The following is a 16,900-nucleotide window of genomic DNA, read 5'->3' as shown; positions in this document are numbered from 1 at the left end:
AGCTGGGCTTGTTCAGCCTGGAGAAGAGGAGGCTCAGGGGCAACCTTATTGCGCTCTACAGGTACCTCAAGGGAGGCTGTAGCGAGGTGGGGGTTGGCCTGTTCTCCCACGTGCCTGGTGACAGGACGAGGGGGAATGGGCTTAAGTTGTGCCAGGGGAGTTTTAGGTTGGATGTTAGGAAGAACTTCTTTACCGCAAGGGTTGTTAGGCATTGGAACAGGCTGCCCAGGGAAGTGGTGGAGTCACCATCCCTGGAAGTCTTCAAAAGACGTTTAGATGTAGAGCTTAGGGATATGGTTTAGTGGGGACTGCTAGCGTTAGGTCAGAGGTTGGGCTCGATGATCTTGAGGTCTCTTCCAACCTAGAAATTCTGTGATTCTGTGATTCTGTAATATCAAATAGAATATCATAACCAAAGATGACTTTCAGACAGAAATCTTTTTCTAACATTATAGAGGAAAAAACAAACCCAAATCTTTTAATTTTATTAAACTTGTTGCCCAGTTGCAAAGTGAGCAAAATTTGATGACTTTTAAGAGAATTGGGGATACTGAAATTATAGCTAGCTTCTGCTCAAAATATACATTGAGCATTTCTCCATTTAAATCAGCTTTCCATTTTAATGAAATGAGAAATATTGATGGAAACTGATTCATGGAAATTTGGTGCAAAGAGGAATCTTAACAATGTTTTTTTCTGGATTTTTATTCCTTTTAAATTTTTAATAGACAAGTATTGATCTCAAATTATCTCCTTTAATATAGTAAAGCATACTAGAGAAAACTCCATCCTGCCACCTCTCTATCTGATATGGTATTTTCTCAAGTGCCTAATTCTACATAGTATTGTATTTGCTCTGGCTCAAGAAAAAAGTCTTGAGTTGCCTTTAAGTCTGCTTTGAAAGAGAAAGTCATGCAGATTTTTACAGTGAAGCTCACTTGGAATTGTAAGGACTGGAGCAAATACTTTCTTTAATATTTGCTTAAAGCTAGTGCTGTGACTTTTCCAATTGGAATTTCTTTTCCATGTTCCAGTTGTGATCTTACACTTGCATCTAAGGTTGCAATTTAATACAATAATATGTAGATTAAAGCAATAGAAAAAATCATAAGACTTGTATATTAAATTTATAAATTAGAAAAACACACACTTTTTTGTGACAACTGATTTTTCATCAAAATACATTAAATGCAAGAAAAGAAATTGTATTCATTTCTGGACCATTCTTCTATACAGAAAAACACAAAAGAGTGACAGAGAGAGATTTGAGGTTAATTTAATTGAGGATTCTTTCTGAAACATTTCCTATTGACGCAAAAGCTTCCAGACGTTGCTGTACTGCTGTTTATCATCAGATTCCTTCAAAGCCTTCAATGAATTGTAGCCTTAGTTCAGTTGGCTCAGAACAGTGGGATTACTTTTTAGTTGCTGTGGCTAGATTCTGATCTTTGTTTTCTATTAACTACAATGCTAAAGATTTGCTTCCTCAAGTTAGCAGAGGTGGAAACTTTCCTGAGCTTGCCAATGAGACTGTACTTCTTCAGTTAAACTTTAGCCATATGTTCAACCTTCATGTAAATGCATGTGCTTTCACATAATAACTGTTCATAATCCTTAACATCTTCTGGGAAGAGTGTTGAAGCTGAATGGTGAATTAGCATACCATTTTTCACTACATGTAGTGAGTTAATATATCATCCCAGAATTTTTCTCTTTGGAGAATCAATCTGTAACTATATAAATTGACAATCTGTGCTGTGTAGCACAGCATTAAATATTTACTTTGAATATTATTAGGGTATGTCTAAATTTAAGTCTGCCATGATGACATACCCCAGTTAACATGAAACTATCTAAAATGCAACAAAAGGAAAGCCAGTGTGGTTTGCAGACTCCTTGTGAGCTTAGATCCTTTGGTAATAAGTCTGAGCTGAAATGCTTCCTTTGGCCCAGTTACTACTACTACTACCACCTTAGCAGCAATCACAGATGTACCCTAAGAAAGGTCAAGCTATTTTGAAGATGTCTTTGTTTAGAGCTGTGCTTGCAGTATCATGAATTAGCCACTTTTCTGAAGGAGTTGTTTGGATTAACAAATAGTGCTAAATTTGTATGTGCAAAATTCTGCAGAAAGTGCTAAGTGTGCTAAATTCTACTTTGTCTACCTCTGTAGTGATTTTTAAATGGTACTAACGTAGTAATTTTTAAATCCAGTTTTTAAATCCAACTTTTGTCAAGATTGTTTGTTATCTTTCAAAGTAGTCATTGCTGCTCTGTTCTCAAGGGACTGGAGAACTTCATTGCTAGTCACGAAGATGAACACAAGACATATGACTATATGACTGTAGATCCACGTAAAATAAAATTGGTCAGCTTCCTTTGGTATGGTTGCAAGGGTTAAAAAGCATAGTGAATATACTTCATCAGATGAAGGTTCTAGCTCAATACAGTGTAAAAAATACAATTTTAACCTATTATAGTCTTCAGATGATGGAGACTGCAACAGGCTTCTGTCCTTAACAGAAATCTGAATTCAGTCTTTCGCTTTTTTTTCCTAGTGTGACTCATTTAGTGTGTGTGTGTTAAGCAGAGAGGATTATTGCTTCCTTCTCAAGAGCTCTTGTCCCAGCAGCCGGCCATTGCTTATTTATATGGCTTATAGCCCTCATTTAGGAGATACAACTGTCAAAGCTACCTCCAAACATCTGAACAGGACACAGCTGTAACTTCCTCAGTCCTAACATCTAAGCTCAGGAGACATTTCTCTTTCCTAAACATATGTGAGCTTTGATTCCTTCTCCTTCACACCAAGAACACAAGGCTCTCAGAATATGAGCAAAAATCACTCCTGATGGTACTCAAGTACTCCTGTGTTTCTGTGGGTACTACAGGAGTGACTTTGTAATGTCAGATATCTTCTGGTCAGTCTGACTATTAGTCTTCATTGCTTAGAGTCATCAGTGACTCAAAGACTTAAGAAGGATACACATTAATGTAAAGAAACACGCAGTTCATCTCTAAAAGTCTTGTTGTATATATAGTTTAGCACTAAAATTATTGCTGTATATTACAGATAATCAGAAACCTTGCCTTGTCTCAGAACTGATAATCCACCAGCCAGTTTCTCAGATTTGACACCAACTCCCCTCTTCATTGTGAAAAAAACAAAACTGTTCTTCTCAGTACATGCAGTCTGCCACAGCCCTGTAATACTATACACAGTTGACTTTGGCAAAAGGGGTGCTGCGAATCTGACGTCCTCTGGGATGGAGGAAAATGTGATATGCAGAAACACTGTAACTGTTGCACAACATTCTGCTATGTTTATTTCCCAGTTTCTTTAGGCAGGATCTCAGCTAAGGAATTCCAACATTCAAAAAAAATTTTTTTTCACTTGTCTGTGTAGGATCTCATGGTAGTGTTCATCAACAATGACCATGTGGAGCATGTACAGTGTAGGGAAGAGCATTCTCTTTATGTGATGAACATCTGTTCACCTTAGGATATCCTTACAGTATCCTTACAGTTACAGAATAAAAGCGGAGGTAAAGCATCTTAACCTCACATACGTGCTTCAAAAGGATTAGTGACAATGTGACAGCATTGTCGTGACAGAGAAGCCAGTAGCTGCGCCCACTTTCTCTGTATGCCTTCCAGAATATGCATGTTCTTGCAGTGGTAGTGAGTAAGAGGGGCTTGATGCAGAGCCAGAGCTGTGCATGTGGTAGGGGCAGGGCCATTCTGCTCTGTGCCATTCTGCTCCGCTGCCAGTGTGGCAGAGCTTTAAACAGGTCTTTCAGCTAATGGCTGTCGTTAATATACAAACCAGAAATAATATTCTAATTTTACTGAAAACTAAGATTTCTCCTTTTACTGCTTACTTATTTCTCTCATTCTCCCCTGATATTTTAGCTCTCAAAAAGCTATACCCATCAGCTGTCCCAATAGCTATAAGAATTTGAAAGTTGTTCCCTCAATTCAGAATAGCCAAGAATTTAGTTAAGTGTCTTGGTTATGGTCTTTAGGAGTACCTAAAGCCACCCTACTGCTTTAACAAAAATGGGGCTGTGATGAAACCATAATTCATTTCCTTCTATTTTGTGTAAAGGTTTATTAGCTCGTGATTTAAGCAAACCATCTGGTCCTGCTGGCAATCCAGGTTATGTCAGACTCAATGCATTCTCCCTGTAATATGTTACTTGAGGCAGTTAAATTACATACTTAAGTCCCAAGTCTGGCCTGTGCTTTTTCCATGTCTTAACATCTGTTCTGGGAAAATTTTCTGGTATCCAAACAAGTTTACATGGAGCCAGAACTCTTGTCTTTGTCTTTCTTTGCATGTCTGTTTCTTTCTTTTCTCTCTGTCCTGCAGTCTAATCAGCTCAGTAAAAGATAATGCAGAAATTTGCAGTCCCTTTATCATTTCATTAATGTACACAGTGAAATGAAAAATAGCTTAAAAACTCAGGATCTGAAAAAAAGTTGGAGAGGGTCCTCTGAGACACTGAGTAGAACTTCATGAGAAATGTTAATTATTTTTTTCAGGACTTGTAGTATTCTTACTACTGACTTGTAATTTCAAGACCTTTTGTTTTGGTGGCCTAATTCATTTTGGACAGAAGTACAGATTTCTAGTACATTTTGTCTTGTAATACTAATCCGTTGTTTATTCAAGAAAGGCCTATGTTCAGAAAGCCAATAATTTTAAATATGTAAGTTAGCTTCCTGAGGTGGTTTTGAAAACAAGATCTTTAGTGATTGATTTATGAAATGCTCATTGAAAATAAATTGTTCCTAGTGGTCCTTGTATCTTTGTTTTCTAAAATTCCATCTTTTTGTTTCTGCCTGGAACTTTTGAGATACATTAATGAACATATACAGCTATCTCATAACCCACAGCACCTGTATTTATACTGGAATACAATTTTTTTCCCTAAGTCAGAAAAATGAAAATGTATCTATTTTTTTTTTTTCAGTAGTTAGACATCAAACTGTAAGTTTCCCATGTATCACTGCATCTGAGGTACCATATCTCCAGTTTAGGAGTATGCATGGTTCTTAGTCTAATAGTCAAGTCCCTTTGTCATGCCCTTTGAGACCTTTCATTAAAAGTCTTCTTCACTTGATCATAACAGTATTCAAATACTTGACCAGAAGGAGAAAAAAAAAAAAAAAAAAAGAATAAGGAAAGAAATATAACAAGAATAACAGCTTGGACCATCTGCATGATTGAAACCCCATATACATTTGAACTATGGATTCTTTCATGCCATTATACTATCATTTCAGCACAGAGAGAAGAGGAGTGAGAGTATGCTCTTTACACATTCTGAAATAGGAGCTTTCTAGGCATTGGACACAAGCTTACCTTGAGTTAAATTGAAAACGTCAACAGCATGTCTCAGAAATCTCTGGTTATTGGCAAACACTTTCTTTGTTATTTAATTAGATGCTCTCAGGGGAAAAAAAAAATCAAGGGTGGATTTAAAGTTTCATGTATAGGCTAAATTAGACATCTATTGCAAGGAAGGTGCTTCCAGTGATTATTTCTGTATCATTTCTCACAGGACTGCTTACAGGGACATGTAAACAGATCTGCACTAAGATTCATAACTTGCCACATAAAAAGTTTTTCTTTTCTATAAGTTTAATGGAAATGCTGCCGTGGAATATCTATAGCTTGATGAATTCAAACAATTAAGTCTTTATTGTAAATACAGACATTACTACTTCAGTGAATTTTGTCCTTAGTAAGTAGCATGACAAATGATGGGTTCTAGACAGAATGGAAGGTAGTGACAGTTCAGTAAGCAAAGTTGTTGGTGCCACGTGAAATCTACTCACATTTTGTCTGTTCCCAATATATGATTAGATCAATTTTATGTTAACATTCACAAACATAGAATAAAACCTCAGAATGAAAAAATTACCAAATGGAGTGATTAGAAAAAGAATATAATACCCACAGAAGTCAGTACTCCAATTAATATAAGCCTTTGCTGAAGGGTTTAATCTTGCCACCCAGCAGTGACTGCCTTGCCCTAGCTATTAGCCTCCAGCTTCATTGTGTCTTAGTAGCACAGAGCTGTTATGTTACAGATCTGCATCAAGCAAACGGATCCTTTGGTGTTAATATCACAAATTTGGATGACTGGGACTGGAATGACAGATGGCAGAAATCTTTCAAACTTCATTATGGAAAAGTTGTTGCTTCAAAGATTGTTTTATCTTGGCAACTGACAGATTGACACAAACCTTTTAGGTTGTTGCAGTTGGCTGGGGACTTGTTTATTTGAGGTTGCTTTTTGTTAAAAGCGGAGGATTTTATAGATGCCATGCCTCTTCTCTCCTTGATTTAAAGGAAAATGTTTATGTCGATAATTCTGATCCAGCCATAGGAAGTAGAAGTTGATATACTAGTACACCTTCACTTGTCCAGCATGTTGCCATTTTTCTCTTTCTAGGTATCAGTTTTCTTCCCAGAAGTACTTTTGCTATTCATTGTTTCTGCAGTTTTTCTTTACATTCTTTTCTAACTTTTCCCCATTTCTTTCTACGGAGCTTTCTCTTTGTTTATTTTAAAAATTGACAGAGGTTCTGGTCTTGTTTTGCACATGAACAAGACAGGAAAACTGGGTTATTTTATGCATGCTAGCCAGTTTTGACTATGCATCACTGAAATTCCCCTTCAGTCTGCTGATTGCTGGGTGAAGTATTGGCTGTACATTTTGAATAGTTTTTGACAATGACATTTCTTAAATTTTTCTTAATTTGCTGGGCACAAGAATTTCTATTGTCAGCTGCAGTTTAGTGTAAATAGATAGGCATTTTGCCTTAAGCAGTGTATGTCTATGCTAGATTTTATGAATATTCCAATTCTAAATTACAGTTTTGCTTTATAAATGATTGAGGATGATTATCAATGTTTGTCCTGAGCCAATAGCTCTGCCTTTTGGAGTGTTTGATTTATTACCGCAAGCAGTGGTAGACTCCACACCTTACATCCTCTAGTACCTGTATAGTGAGTAATGCTCCCAACTCATTGTAAAACCATGTAAATAGAAATTGAGCTTAATATAATTTCAGTAATTCACTTCTAGGTTGAAGCACAAGTTGATTGTTGTCTGGGGATATGCAATACAATGCTGTAATGTCATACTAAATTTATACGAATGTTTGATCGTGTGCAATAGTAACATTTGAGTTTCTCACATTTGAAACACATTATAAAATTATTTATGAGTGATTGGTTATGATAGATAAAATCTATAAGGATGATGTTGGTGAAAGAAATCTCTGTGACATCTAACATTACTATAAAATTATTGTTAAAATATCCATTTTTTTATACTACATATAGCTATGCTTCAGCATTTATTGTGATTTTGCATGTTAAAGTGATGAACTGCAGCTGTGACAAAACCTGCTCATAGTACAGAACAAAATACAAATAGATTCATCTGTGCAGCATCTATTCTAGAACCTACAATTATGATAATTGTGAACCTTTCCCATCTTGTAATAACCTGGAGATAAGAGCGTTGTTCTTTACCTGTCTGCTATCAGCAACTCTTTGAAGGTAATTTATGTTGCTAAATCACAAAATGTGGTTATAAGCATTGTTCAACATTTATTTTGAGGGAAGTATCCTTACTTACATCTGCATGGTAACCCAGTCCTCTCCCTACTTCAGAAACATTGTTAACTTCATTCTTAAAGTACATACGTAGCTTCTTTTTAGGGGTTACTTACAGAGAACATTTTCAGAATATTATCCATGTGTTCTATTTAATACCTAGCAATTTTCTGAGCTAATTTAATTCATATAGATCATCTATTTATCCTTGTGGTACATTTTCTAAAATAGAAATATTGAAGAGTTGGAGATGTGTAATACGGTATCATAACGGTAATGTTCCAGTCAGCAGAGCATATTAAGCCACAGAATATAATGCTGCTTCCATCAAGTGTAGATGTAGTTTCCACAGTGCTAGATGATGCTTCTTCTGGTCTACAGTATTATGCAGTGTACATGCATTGGTAACCTCGGACTCTGATTTAGTTGTGACCTTTAAGTTCCAGGTGATCACATTGTACTTTTTTTCTCTCTTCCTGCCTTCCTCAAAAATGTTTTAGGTAGAGGAGCTGATGATGGCCATGGAGAAGGTTAAGCAGGAGCTGGAGTCTATGAAAGCAAAATTGTCCTCTACTCAACAGTCTTTGGCTGAGAAGGAAACCCATTTGACCAACCTACGAGCAGAAAGAAGAAAACATTTGGAGGAAGTCCTGGAGATGAAGTAAGTGTTTCTTACCATTTTTTGTAAGCATGTTTTATTGATATTTTTGAATTCTTCTCTGATCCCCAGTGACCTAAAGACAACCATTTTACGAGTATGCCTTTGTAGGCAGCTATCTATATAATCAGTCAAGTCTTCAGAAGTGACTTCTGACTAGGGATTATCTACATTACTTTCATACTTCTGTTGGGGCTCAAAAACACATCTTCTGAACATTTGCAGTAGAAAGCTATTATCTGCACAATGGCATCTTCAGTGTTCCTAAACAATTGTTGTGACCCAATTATTTTAAGTCTTACGAATGTGCCATCTTGTCTAGAGTGGCCTATGATCTACTTAAAGGGAAGGCACAAGTCAATGTAACAAATGATAAAAAGGAAGGAGGGATGAGACAAACATATTGTCAGATAGTTGCAATGCTGAAATGATACGGCAGATGTCTAGTCTGCTAAAGTGGTTTTCAGACTCATGTGGATGATTCATTAGTACTTGAACTGAGACTGAATTTCTCTATCAGACTTCTCTTGTCATCTTTACATAAGGAGACCTGAATAAAACCAAGCTTTGTGATGGGGAAAAGTGAGGAATTAGACTTCTAAGGCTTAAATACTTCCTAATTTCTGACTGTGCATTATAGATGAATAGTTATCCTTAGTTTAGGGAGACATGAATCCATTTAGTGCAATGATGGATAGTGCTGCCAGCAGTTCATTAGAAACACTTTCAGTTGTTTAGCCAGCCCTGAAGAGAAGGAACATTTTTATTGGCAGGACCAGCAGTGGTTCCTCCACTGTGGTTTTTGTGAGCCATTATTTATTTATTTAGCTTTTCTATACTAGCCTCTTTCCTTTTCTTTTTTCTTTTCTTTTTTCTTTTTTTCATTCCTTCTTTTTTTATTTTTTTATTTTTTTATATTTTTTTTTTCCTTTTTTTCTTTCATTTTTCCTTTTTTCTTTCATTTTCCTTTCATTTTTTCTTTCCTTTTTTTTCTTTTCCCCTTTCCCCTCCTTTTATTTTCTTGGATAGAAAAACAGCTGTTACAAAATGGAAAGAGAGGTGGCTTAGATCTTGAAACTCTAACTTAGGAGTGCTCTGCAAAGTGGGCCAAGCTTCTTCAGCATCATATTCAACTACTACAGTCTGATCTAGACCTGGCATAGGGACATTGGAAGACTGCAGTACTTGAAAGCCACACTTCTTATTTTTAATAAAAAAGTTTTATTGAGCTATAAATTTGACTGGCTTGAGAGTTGGTGTACTGGGGGATGGGAAGAATAGCTCTTAAGGTGATGTGGGAATCCAAAGCAACTGGAGATATATCCCATATCCAATCACTTGGCAGTACTTTCTTCTGCCAAACTGCTCTGCCAAACCTTCTCATTAAAATATAAACGTATTGTATAGTATATCCTGAAATGTATTTCAAATTGTGTAGCTCCAGCGCTTTCAATATAACTACTCACTTCTTTTAAATGATGACCTCTCTTAGCTAAGTAAGTTATTGTTGGAAAGCTATTGTACTGAAATTTAGTATTGGGAACTGCATAAACTGGTAGATCCATTGTACCTCAGAAGGAAGAAGAACACTGGAGAGAATGGTAATGCTGTCAGCACATGGACGGAAAGATGGAAAAAACATTACATTTGTATAGTTAACTAGCTAAACATGTTTTAGACATAGCTGATCTGTCTTAAAGTTCTATAAAGCTGCCAAACGCATCCAAACTTCAAAAACTCATGCTCACTGAGAGGCTCTGTTGCAAACAAGTCTCTAGTGAGGACTCCCAGTCAATTAAATATCTTATATTTATATACAGGAACCTCAGTATATTCTTTGTTGCCACATTTTCCCAGTCCATGCCTCTTTTAAAAAGTACTCTTCTCAGCTGTTTTCCAGTTTTGCAGAAGTTTCTAATGTTGACAAAATGTTTTCTACTGTCTTAATTAAAAAATAACAGCAACTGAATGATTTTGTGAAGCATTTGAACAGATTTTGATATCCTTAACAGAAAACAGTAATTGCTGTACATTTACTTTTCATGATTACCATAAAGCAATATTGTTGCCCAAGTTTTAGGGCACACTTCAGTGGAAGAGTTTCAGATACTCAAATGCAGCTCTGATTAAATTTGCAATTTGTTAGAGGTGTAAGTTTAACAGCTTGGGCCCTACAGTCAACTAATGAGGTAGGGGAGAATGAGAGAAGAAGAAGAAGAAGAACAAGAAGAATAGCTTAGATTATGTTGCTTTAGGAGATTCTAGATGTGGACTGAAAGAAAGTTAAAGCAGCAAGATTACTCCAGAAAGCTACCTTGGGGTTGTGCTAGGAAGTTGTTATGTATTATGTTAGTGATAATATACATTTGAAATAGCATTTCTTAGAGTACAACTTGTGTTTACTACTGACTCTGTAACTCTGAGAAGATCATTTCACACTCTTTAGGGACTACTGTGGCATTGGAACAGCAGAAATATGAAGTATTCCAAGGAAGAAATTTCACTCCTTAAAGAAGTACTATGTATTTTGAACACCTCTGCCTTTAAGTCTAATATTTTTATTTTCTTAAAAAAAAATTATCTTTGTTATAAATAATTATGAAGCAGCTAGATAATGGTCTCTCTATTGATATCAACAAACATGATCTACTGTAAAAAAAAAAAACATTAGTGAACTGCTAGGATTTTTGTTTTGTTATGTTTTCTTTAAGTTCTAATGTTTCCATCATTCACAGCAAATCTTTTAAATTAGGCAGGAATAAAGTGCTGTCTACAGAGAAATCTCTGTTCTTTGTCCCATAAAAACCTGCTTAGGCTGAGCTGAGTTATAAACTGTTGAAAATCACCAGTTTTCCTTTCCCTTTTTTTCTCCTGGTGTTGTCAGCAAATTTTGGCAGTGTGTGAAAATAACTGAGCACAAACATTCTAATCTGGGGCCGAGTTCATGCAATTGCCAAAACTGTAGCAGTGGACTCTCTACTTATAGGGAAGGAGAACAGACACTGTGTCTGCATGTAGAGAAGAGACTTTTTTATTTTTATTTTTTTTTGTCTAGGCAGCCCTTTTGTTTTGGTCAGAAGGACCAGAAGATTCTCCCAAGTCATCTGCTTCAAGGTCAATAAATCCCAGTTGGAGCATTTCTCAATCTGTTCCTTTAGAAAATTGTCCAACAGCCCTTTCCTGAATTATGCCCTTTCTTGCTAATTGAAGTCTTTGCTAGCTCTATAATTCAAGTGATGCAGACTTATATAATGTAGTTGGCGTGTCAGAGTTGAATCCTTGATCCTGCTGGCGCACATCACAAAGTGTATTACTTATCCAAGAATAATTTACTATTATCTTTTCTTTTTCTTTAAAAATAATCAAGGATATTACAAAGGGATTGTTACAGTGGAACATAATTTGTTTCAAAATCAAGCTCTCATAAATGTGTTTTAACTACTCGTTAATTTATTTGAGTGGTCTTTTGAATATTTACCACGGTACTATTTGATTACATGAATGCATTCCATTTTTCCGCCAGATAGTGTTTAATTAAGATTGTTGGTACAGAGGGTAGGTGGTGATCAGAAATGAACCAGGGCTGTGTCGCTTAATTAAGCTGTCGATTGCATTTGTTTTTTATTTTATCCATGAGTTGGAAGGCCTGCTGAGAGCTACTGTTAAAAACAAGATGCCAACCTAGGCAGTGTTATGTTCATCCTTCTCTGCTACAGTTTTCCTGTATGTCATGCAAGTCTGCTTAAAATATTTGGTAGATGGTTGATAAGTCCACATGTTCATTTTCTGGCTGTCAGATAAGAAAAAGAAGTCAGCAAAAGCCATGATTGTTTATCTTCGAAAAAGTTCATCCTCTCAGCAATAAAGCAGTATTGTCTGGAGGTATGAGTAGGAGTTTGAAATTGAAAGTGGTCCAAAAGCAACTGATTAATTGGCACAGAGTTTATTTGCCAGAAAAGTAATTTTTGCTGGTTCAAAATGATGTGTGAAGTAATTCAAATGCAGCAAACAGACTCAACAAACAAAATTTTTTCATGCTATATATATCCATGATGAGCAAAACTTGAAAAAAAAAAAAGTATCAGTGTCCATCCAATAGCTTGTCAGCGCACTGGAAAATGTGCTCTTGGAAATTAAAGACTTGTTTGAGTCACTATAGAGTCGTATTTTATGCCTATGGTCTTATGACAGTTCTCCAGAGGAGAAGAGTGATTCCTAGTTGCAAAGGAAGAAAGGAAGTATGTGTATGTTCTACGTATATAAACGGTTGTCTCTGTAGTTTGAAGTGAGTTCACATTTGTCCTGTGTGCTACAAATTAGTAATATCTTAACCTTGCATTTGCAAGGTATGGCTTTCTAGGGTAAGCTCGAAGTCTTCATCATGTTGAACTAGACTGTAAGGTCTATGAGTCACTTGGTATATCAGGCCAATGGGCAATCACAGCAATGGTGCCAGCGCTCCTCCTGTAATTACTGTTGCAATTTTAAGTAATCTCCAGTCCCACAGGGGGCACTCCATGTCCATAGGATTTACTGTCTGGGGCAAAGCTGAACAAGTGCATGGCAGCAGCCTCTTCTTTCCCCTCCAAGCTTAGATTTTTTTTTTTTTTCATTAAAATGCCTATTTCAGAGGAGGACACAAAGTAAAAATGAACATAAAAAATATCCCGTTCCCATAGTTTTGTCCTTTTTAATTCCTGAGCATAAAAATATATGTTTATTTTATTTTGATATACTTACCCAGTAAGATTTTGACTTTTAAGCTGTAAAAAGTTCAGTTGCAGTAGTCAGAAACGTGAAAAAATGCCCATTTCTAATTACTGGAAAATAGAGACATTAAGATTGAATGACTGGAAATAAAATGAACTTGGAGCTGCTGTTAATCTCAAAATGAGTCCCACAGAAGCCAGCAGGAAAGCTGAAACGCTACGTGTAGATATGTTGTATGTCTTGTAAGGATAAAGGTTACTGAAGGGCCAGAAAATGTATTTTCATTTTTTTTTGGCTTCACAATTCTCCTCACTATAGTGAACCATTAAGCTCTTCATAAACGTGACAGTAAATCTCGGTTACCTCGACATTTGGTGGGTTCTGCTGTAATTATTTCATTCAGCTGAAAGCTTGATAGAAAACAATCTCTTATGCACTTTCCCTCTTTTGGCAAGTAAGGTTTTGATGTCTATTATCCTTTCTGTCCTGCTGCACTGTCAGTGAGCCTTCAAGCAGCCTTAGATATCAGTAGGGTGGTAATATCAGAGGCAGCCTGCCACTTGGTTTTCAGTGAAACCAACTGTAGAATGTCCTAAATCATGGAAAGAAGCAGAAAAGCTCAACCCATTTATGGGCACCAGTACAAAGCTCTTTGGTCATATGATTCACATGGGTGAGAGAACTATTAAATGTAAATCTTAAGGTTTAGCAGAAAGGATAAACTGCAAAGTAGGAAAAGAAGTGAGACCTTTAGTGAAGCCTGTGTAAACAAGGTGCCCCATATGAGCAGAGACAGAATTGGATTGTTGTGGTTTCCTCTGTTTCTTTAACTATCGGGAAGTTATGTATGTCTTTTGTAACTGGTTTGTTTTCACTCTTCACCTTCCTTGAAAAATTTTTTCTTCTGTGGTTTTCTCAGATACTAAAATCTTGGCACTATATGCCCCAGTCCCATTCTGTCTTATGATAAAACCTCCATATCTCATTTTATCTTGAATTCTATGGTCCCCCAGAACAGTCTTATATAGAGAAAGTACTGTACTATCTTAATGAGGCATGACAGGCCTGGAAGCAGGACCAACTGCTGAAAAGTACACCAGGTGGTGTTAAAGGGGTTTGTTCCATTCAGTAATTCCTACGGCTATTAATGTTATAGGGAGGAGTTGGGGAAAGGAGGTCCAGTCATTTACTTCCTGAAAAGTAAGTTACACTGTGCTCTTGTTTCCATGCCTTTCCATGGGAGGTGTTTTTTCTACTGGATGTTTTCCGGGGTCTGGGTTGAGTCTAGGTGATCCCTTGAGTAGTTCTGGGAACCCAATTTCTAGATGGTGCAATGAAATTACACCTCTTTCAAGACAGAATGCAAAAAGCATAGCATATAACCTCAGTGTTAACAATGCGCAGGTTTCATTTTTTTTTCTACTTACAGATTACAGTATTCTTATAGAAATTAGGATGAAAAATCTCATCAGTAGAGATCTTTGGCATACACAGAGAGTACTAAAATGTGTAACGTTTTAGGCTAACACAGTCCTAGCATTAGCAAATGAACACCCTTCCTGTCTTTTCTCAGTTTTCTAATTCATTATTGCAAACCTAGAGCAGGTGCAGCACAAGACAGTGTCTTGGAAGTCATTAGTGCCCTGTGTTCTTCATTGCCCAACTGACTTTACTTTGGGGAAAGTTTGTGTTTACCATAACCTGCGTATTGTACAGATCATCTTATCTAAAAGAATAAAAATAATAATCCCTTTTTCTAGATATAATCACTCAGCTTAACTAATGTTAAATTGGCAGAAGAATGGAGTCAGTGACAGATTTGTTTTGACTAATGTTTAAAGCAGATTGCTTGTAAAATAGCTCTGAGGGCACCAACATACCACCTTCTGCTAGATACTGAAAAGGAATTTTTCAGTAAAAAAGCACTGTTCCCCTTGCTATATTCTAAAATACACTTTCTGTAATGAAAGACAATCAGAAGTTCTCTTAGAAGTAAAGGTTTATCTGTTCAGGAGAATCTATGTATTTTTCCCTTGGGTGTATGAATGCTCCACTCCAATTATTTCTAGAACGGCACAGACAGAAATGGACTTCCTGGTTTTCAGCAGGTTTTTTTATTGTTTCTGTATACTTGATATATACGTATACAACAAACATAAATATGACTGTGGTCTTTGTTTCAAAAATAAAATATGCATGAGTGTTTTTTGGTGCAGGTTTGGTAGCAATAGTACATTTCCTATGCTAGCTGTTTCAGCTGCATCAGTGATTCCTGTCGCCATTCCTAATCCTGCTATAAGATTCTGGGGCTTCTAGGGGTGTTACTGAGCTAAACCAAATCAGGCGCTTTTTACTTTCTGTTAAAGTCGAAAGAACCATGAGCTCCTTAGGGTGCTTTTTACTCTTTTATAAACGCGCACTGTAAATAGTGATGCATATAAATCAACTCTGTGAGCACTACATATTTCATTAAATACAGTCAAGTTGTGGGTTAATAGAAGTTCCAAGTGAAAATATTATGGTATCTCATTGCATATATTGTAGATTTAATGTAGTGTGAACAATAGTAGCTTTGAGCCATTGTAAATCCCATCCGGACATCGTCAACATAGTTCAAAATACAAGGAGGGAAATCTCAAAGGTTAGATGTGCTCATATGGCCACTGTGCATATGTAAGTCATTCTTTTATTGTTTTTGAAATAGCAGTGAAGCTTTGCGGGATGTAGGTAAGGCAAAGCTTACTAACTTCATGTTATTTTCTGTAGTCGACCAGAAATTCCTTTTTCAAGAGAAGTCAGGTCAATTTACTTTAATTACAGAAATAACCTCTAAAGCAAATAATTGGTTCCCTACAGTCCTGGAGGACAAACTGAGAAGAAATGGGAGTCATATAAGAAACATGGGGAAATGACCCAAATTGTTGGCAGCCCCTATAATCTTTGAAATCGCTCTGAATGTGAATATTCACTATGTAATATTCAGTGTATCTTTTTGTTTTCCTCCCTTCTCAAACAGTATATTTGAGATCTTTAGGCAAAATAAAAAACATCATTTGCAAGTCTAAGGAAGTTCTGAGAAAATCCCATAGTGAGAGGGTTTGAGAGCTTGTTGGTTTGTTTGGCGGTGTCTTGTGTGCAGCACAAGGGACTATCATAAGAGGAGTTAAAAACAGGAAAATTGACCAGAACTGTTTGCTTGGAAATCCTAAGAGAAAACAATAAATACCCTAAAAGCATCTTTTTTAAGATGTGCTGTTGTCATTGTTTTATTCAGGTCTCTCAGTCCAATATAGAGCATTATAGTTCATGTAGGTTACAGGAGAGAGAGAGCTATCGTTCTTAGTACTAGGAACTAGGACATACAGAATTGTAGGAAAGACTGAAACATTCAACAAAATGTTGTATTTGGTGTTCCCTAGATCCCTTTTTATAGCCCTTGCTCAAGCACGAAACAGATAATGCTATAGCTTTCCATAAACCCGTATTTCTTTTTCAGTCTGCTGGCACTTTACAGCTTTTTTTTCTCTTTAAAACTTACGTCAAGAAAGCATTGGAAACTAAAAGATCACACTAGTTTATATCCACTTTGTAATCTAGGGATCAACCTTTTTTTATGATCTTGGAGGTCTTTTCCAACCTTAATGATTCTGTGATTCTAAGTTGAACTAAATGATAAAGTAGCATTTGCTAAATAATCTAGAAAACAACTAGTTTGAACATTTAGTTTAATCTCATAAATAAAGCTCTGAGGCCAACAATACTGCTATGAAACTGCAGGTAGCTGTAAGCAACCAAAGGATTTCATCAGTCTACCTTCAGTTCCTAGCTATATGTCGGAGTAAATAAGAAATATTATTTGTAAATACTCAGAAAATAGTCAAGTGTTAAGTAACAGG

At 36.3% G+C, this 16,900-nt stretch overlaps 1 protein-coding gene across 8 annotated transcripts in view; it reads left to right on the top strand.

The window, feature by feature from the left end:
• Window positions 1–16,900, top strand: part of ERC1 (ELKS/RAB6-interacting/CAST family member 1) — a 302,116-nt gene that overhangs the window by 184,766 nt on the left and 100,450 nt on the right. For all 8 annotated transcript variants that reach the window (XM_084302886.1, XM_084302887.1, XM_084302892.1 and 5 more), the window contains one exon: window positions 8,137–8,297. In XM_084302886.1, the coding sequence (XP_084159012.1) occupies window positions 8,137–8,297 (161 nt within the window). The remainder of the gene's footprint in view (window positions 1–8,136; window positions 8,298–16,900) is intronic.

Source organism: Netta rufina (assembly GCF_964035555.1).
Source record: "Netta rufina genome assembly, chromosome: 1".
Lineage (NCBI taxonomy): Eukaryota > Metazoa > Chordata > Aves > Anseriformes > Anatidae > Netta > Netta rufina.
Note: the sequence above shows the minus strand (reverse complement) of the source record. Positions and strands in the feature narration are given on the sequence as shown.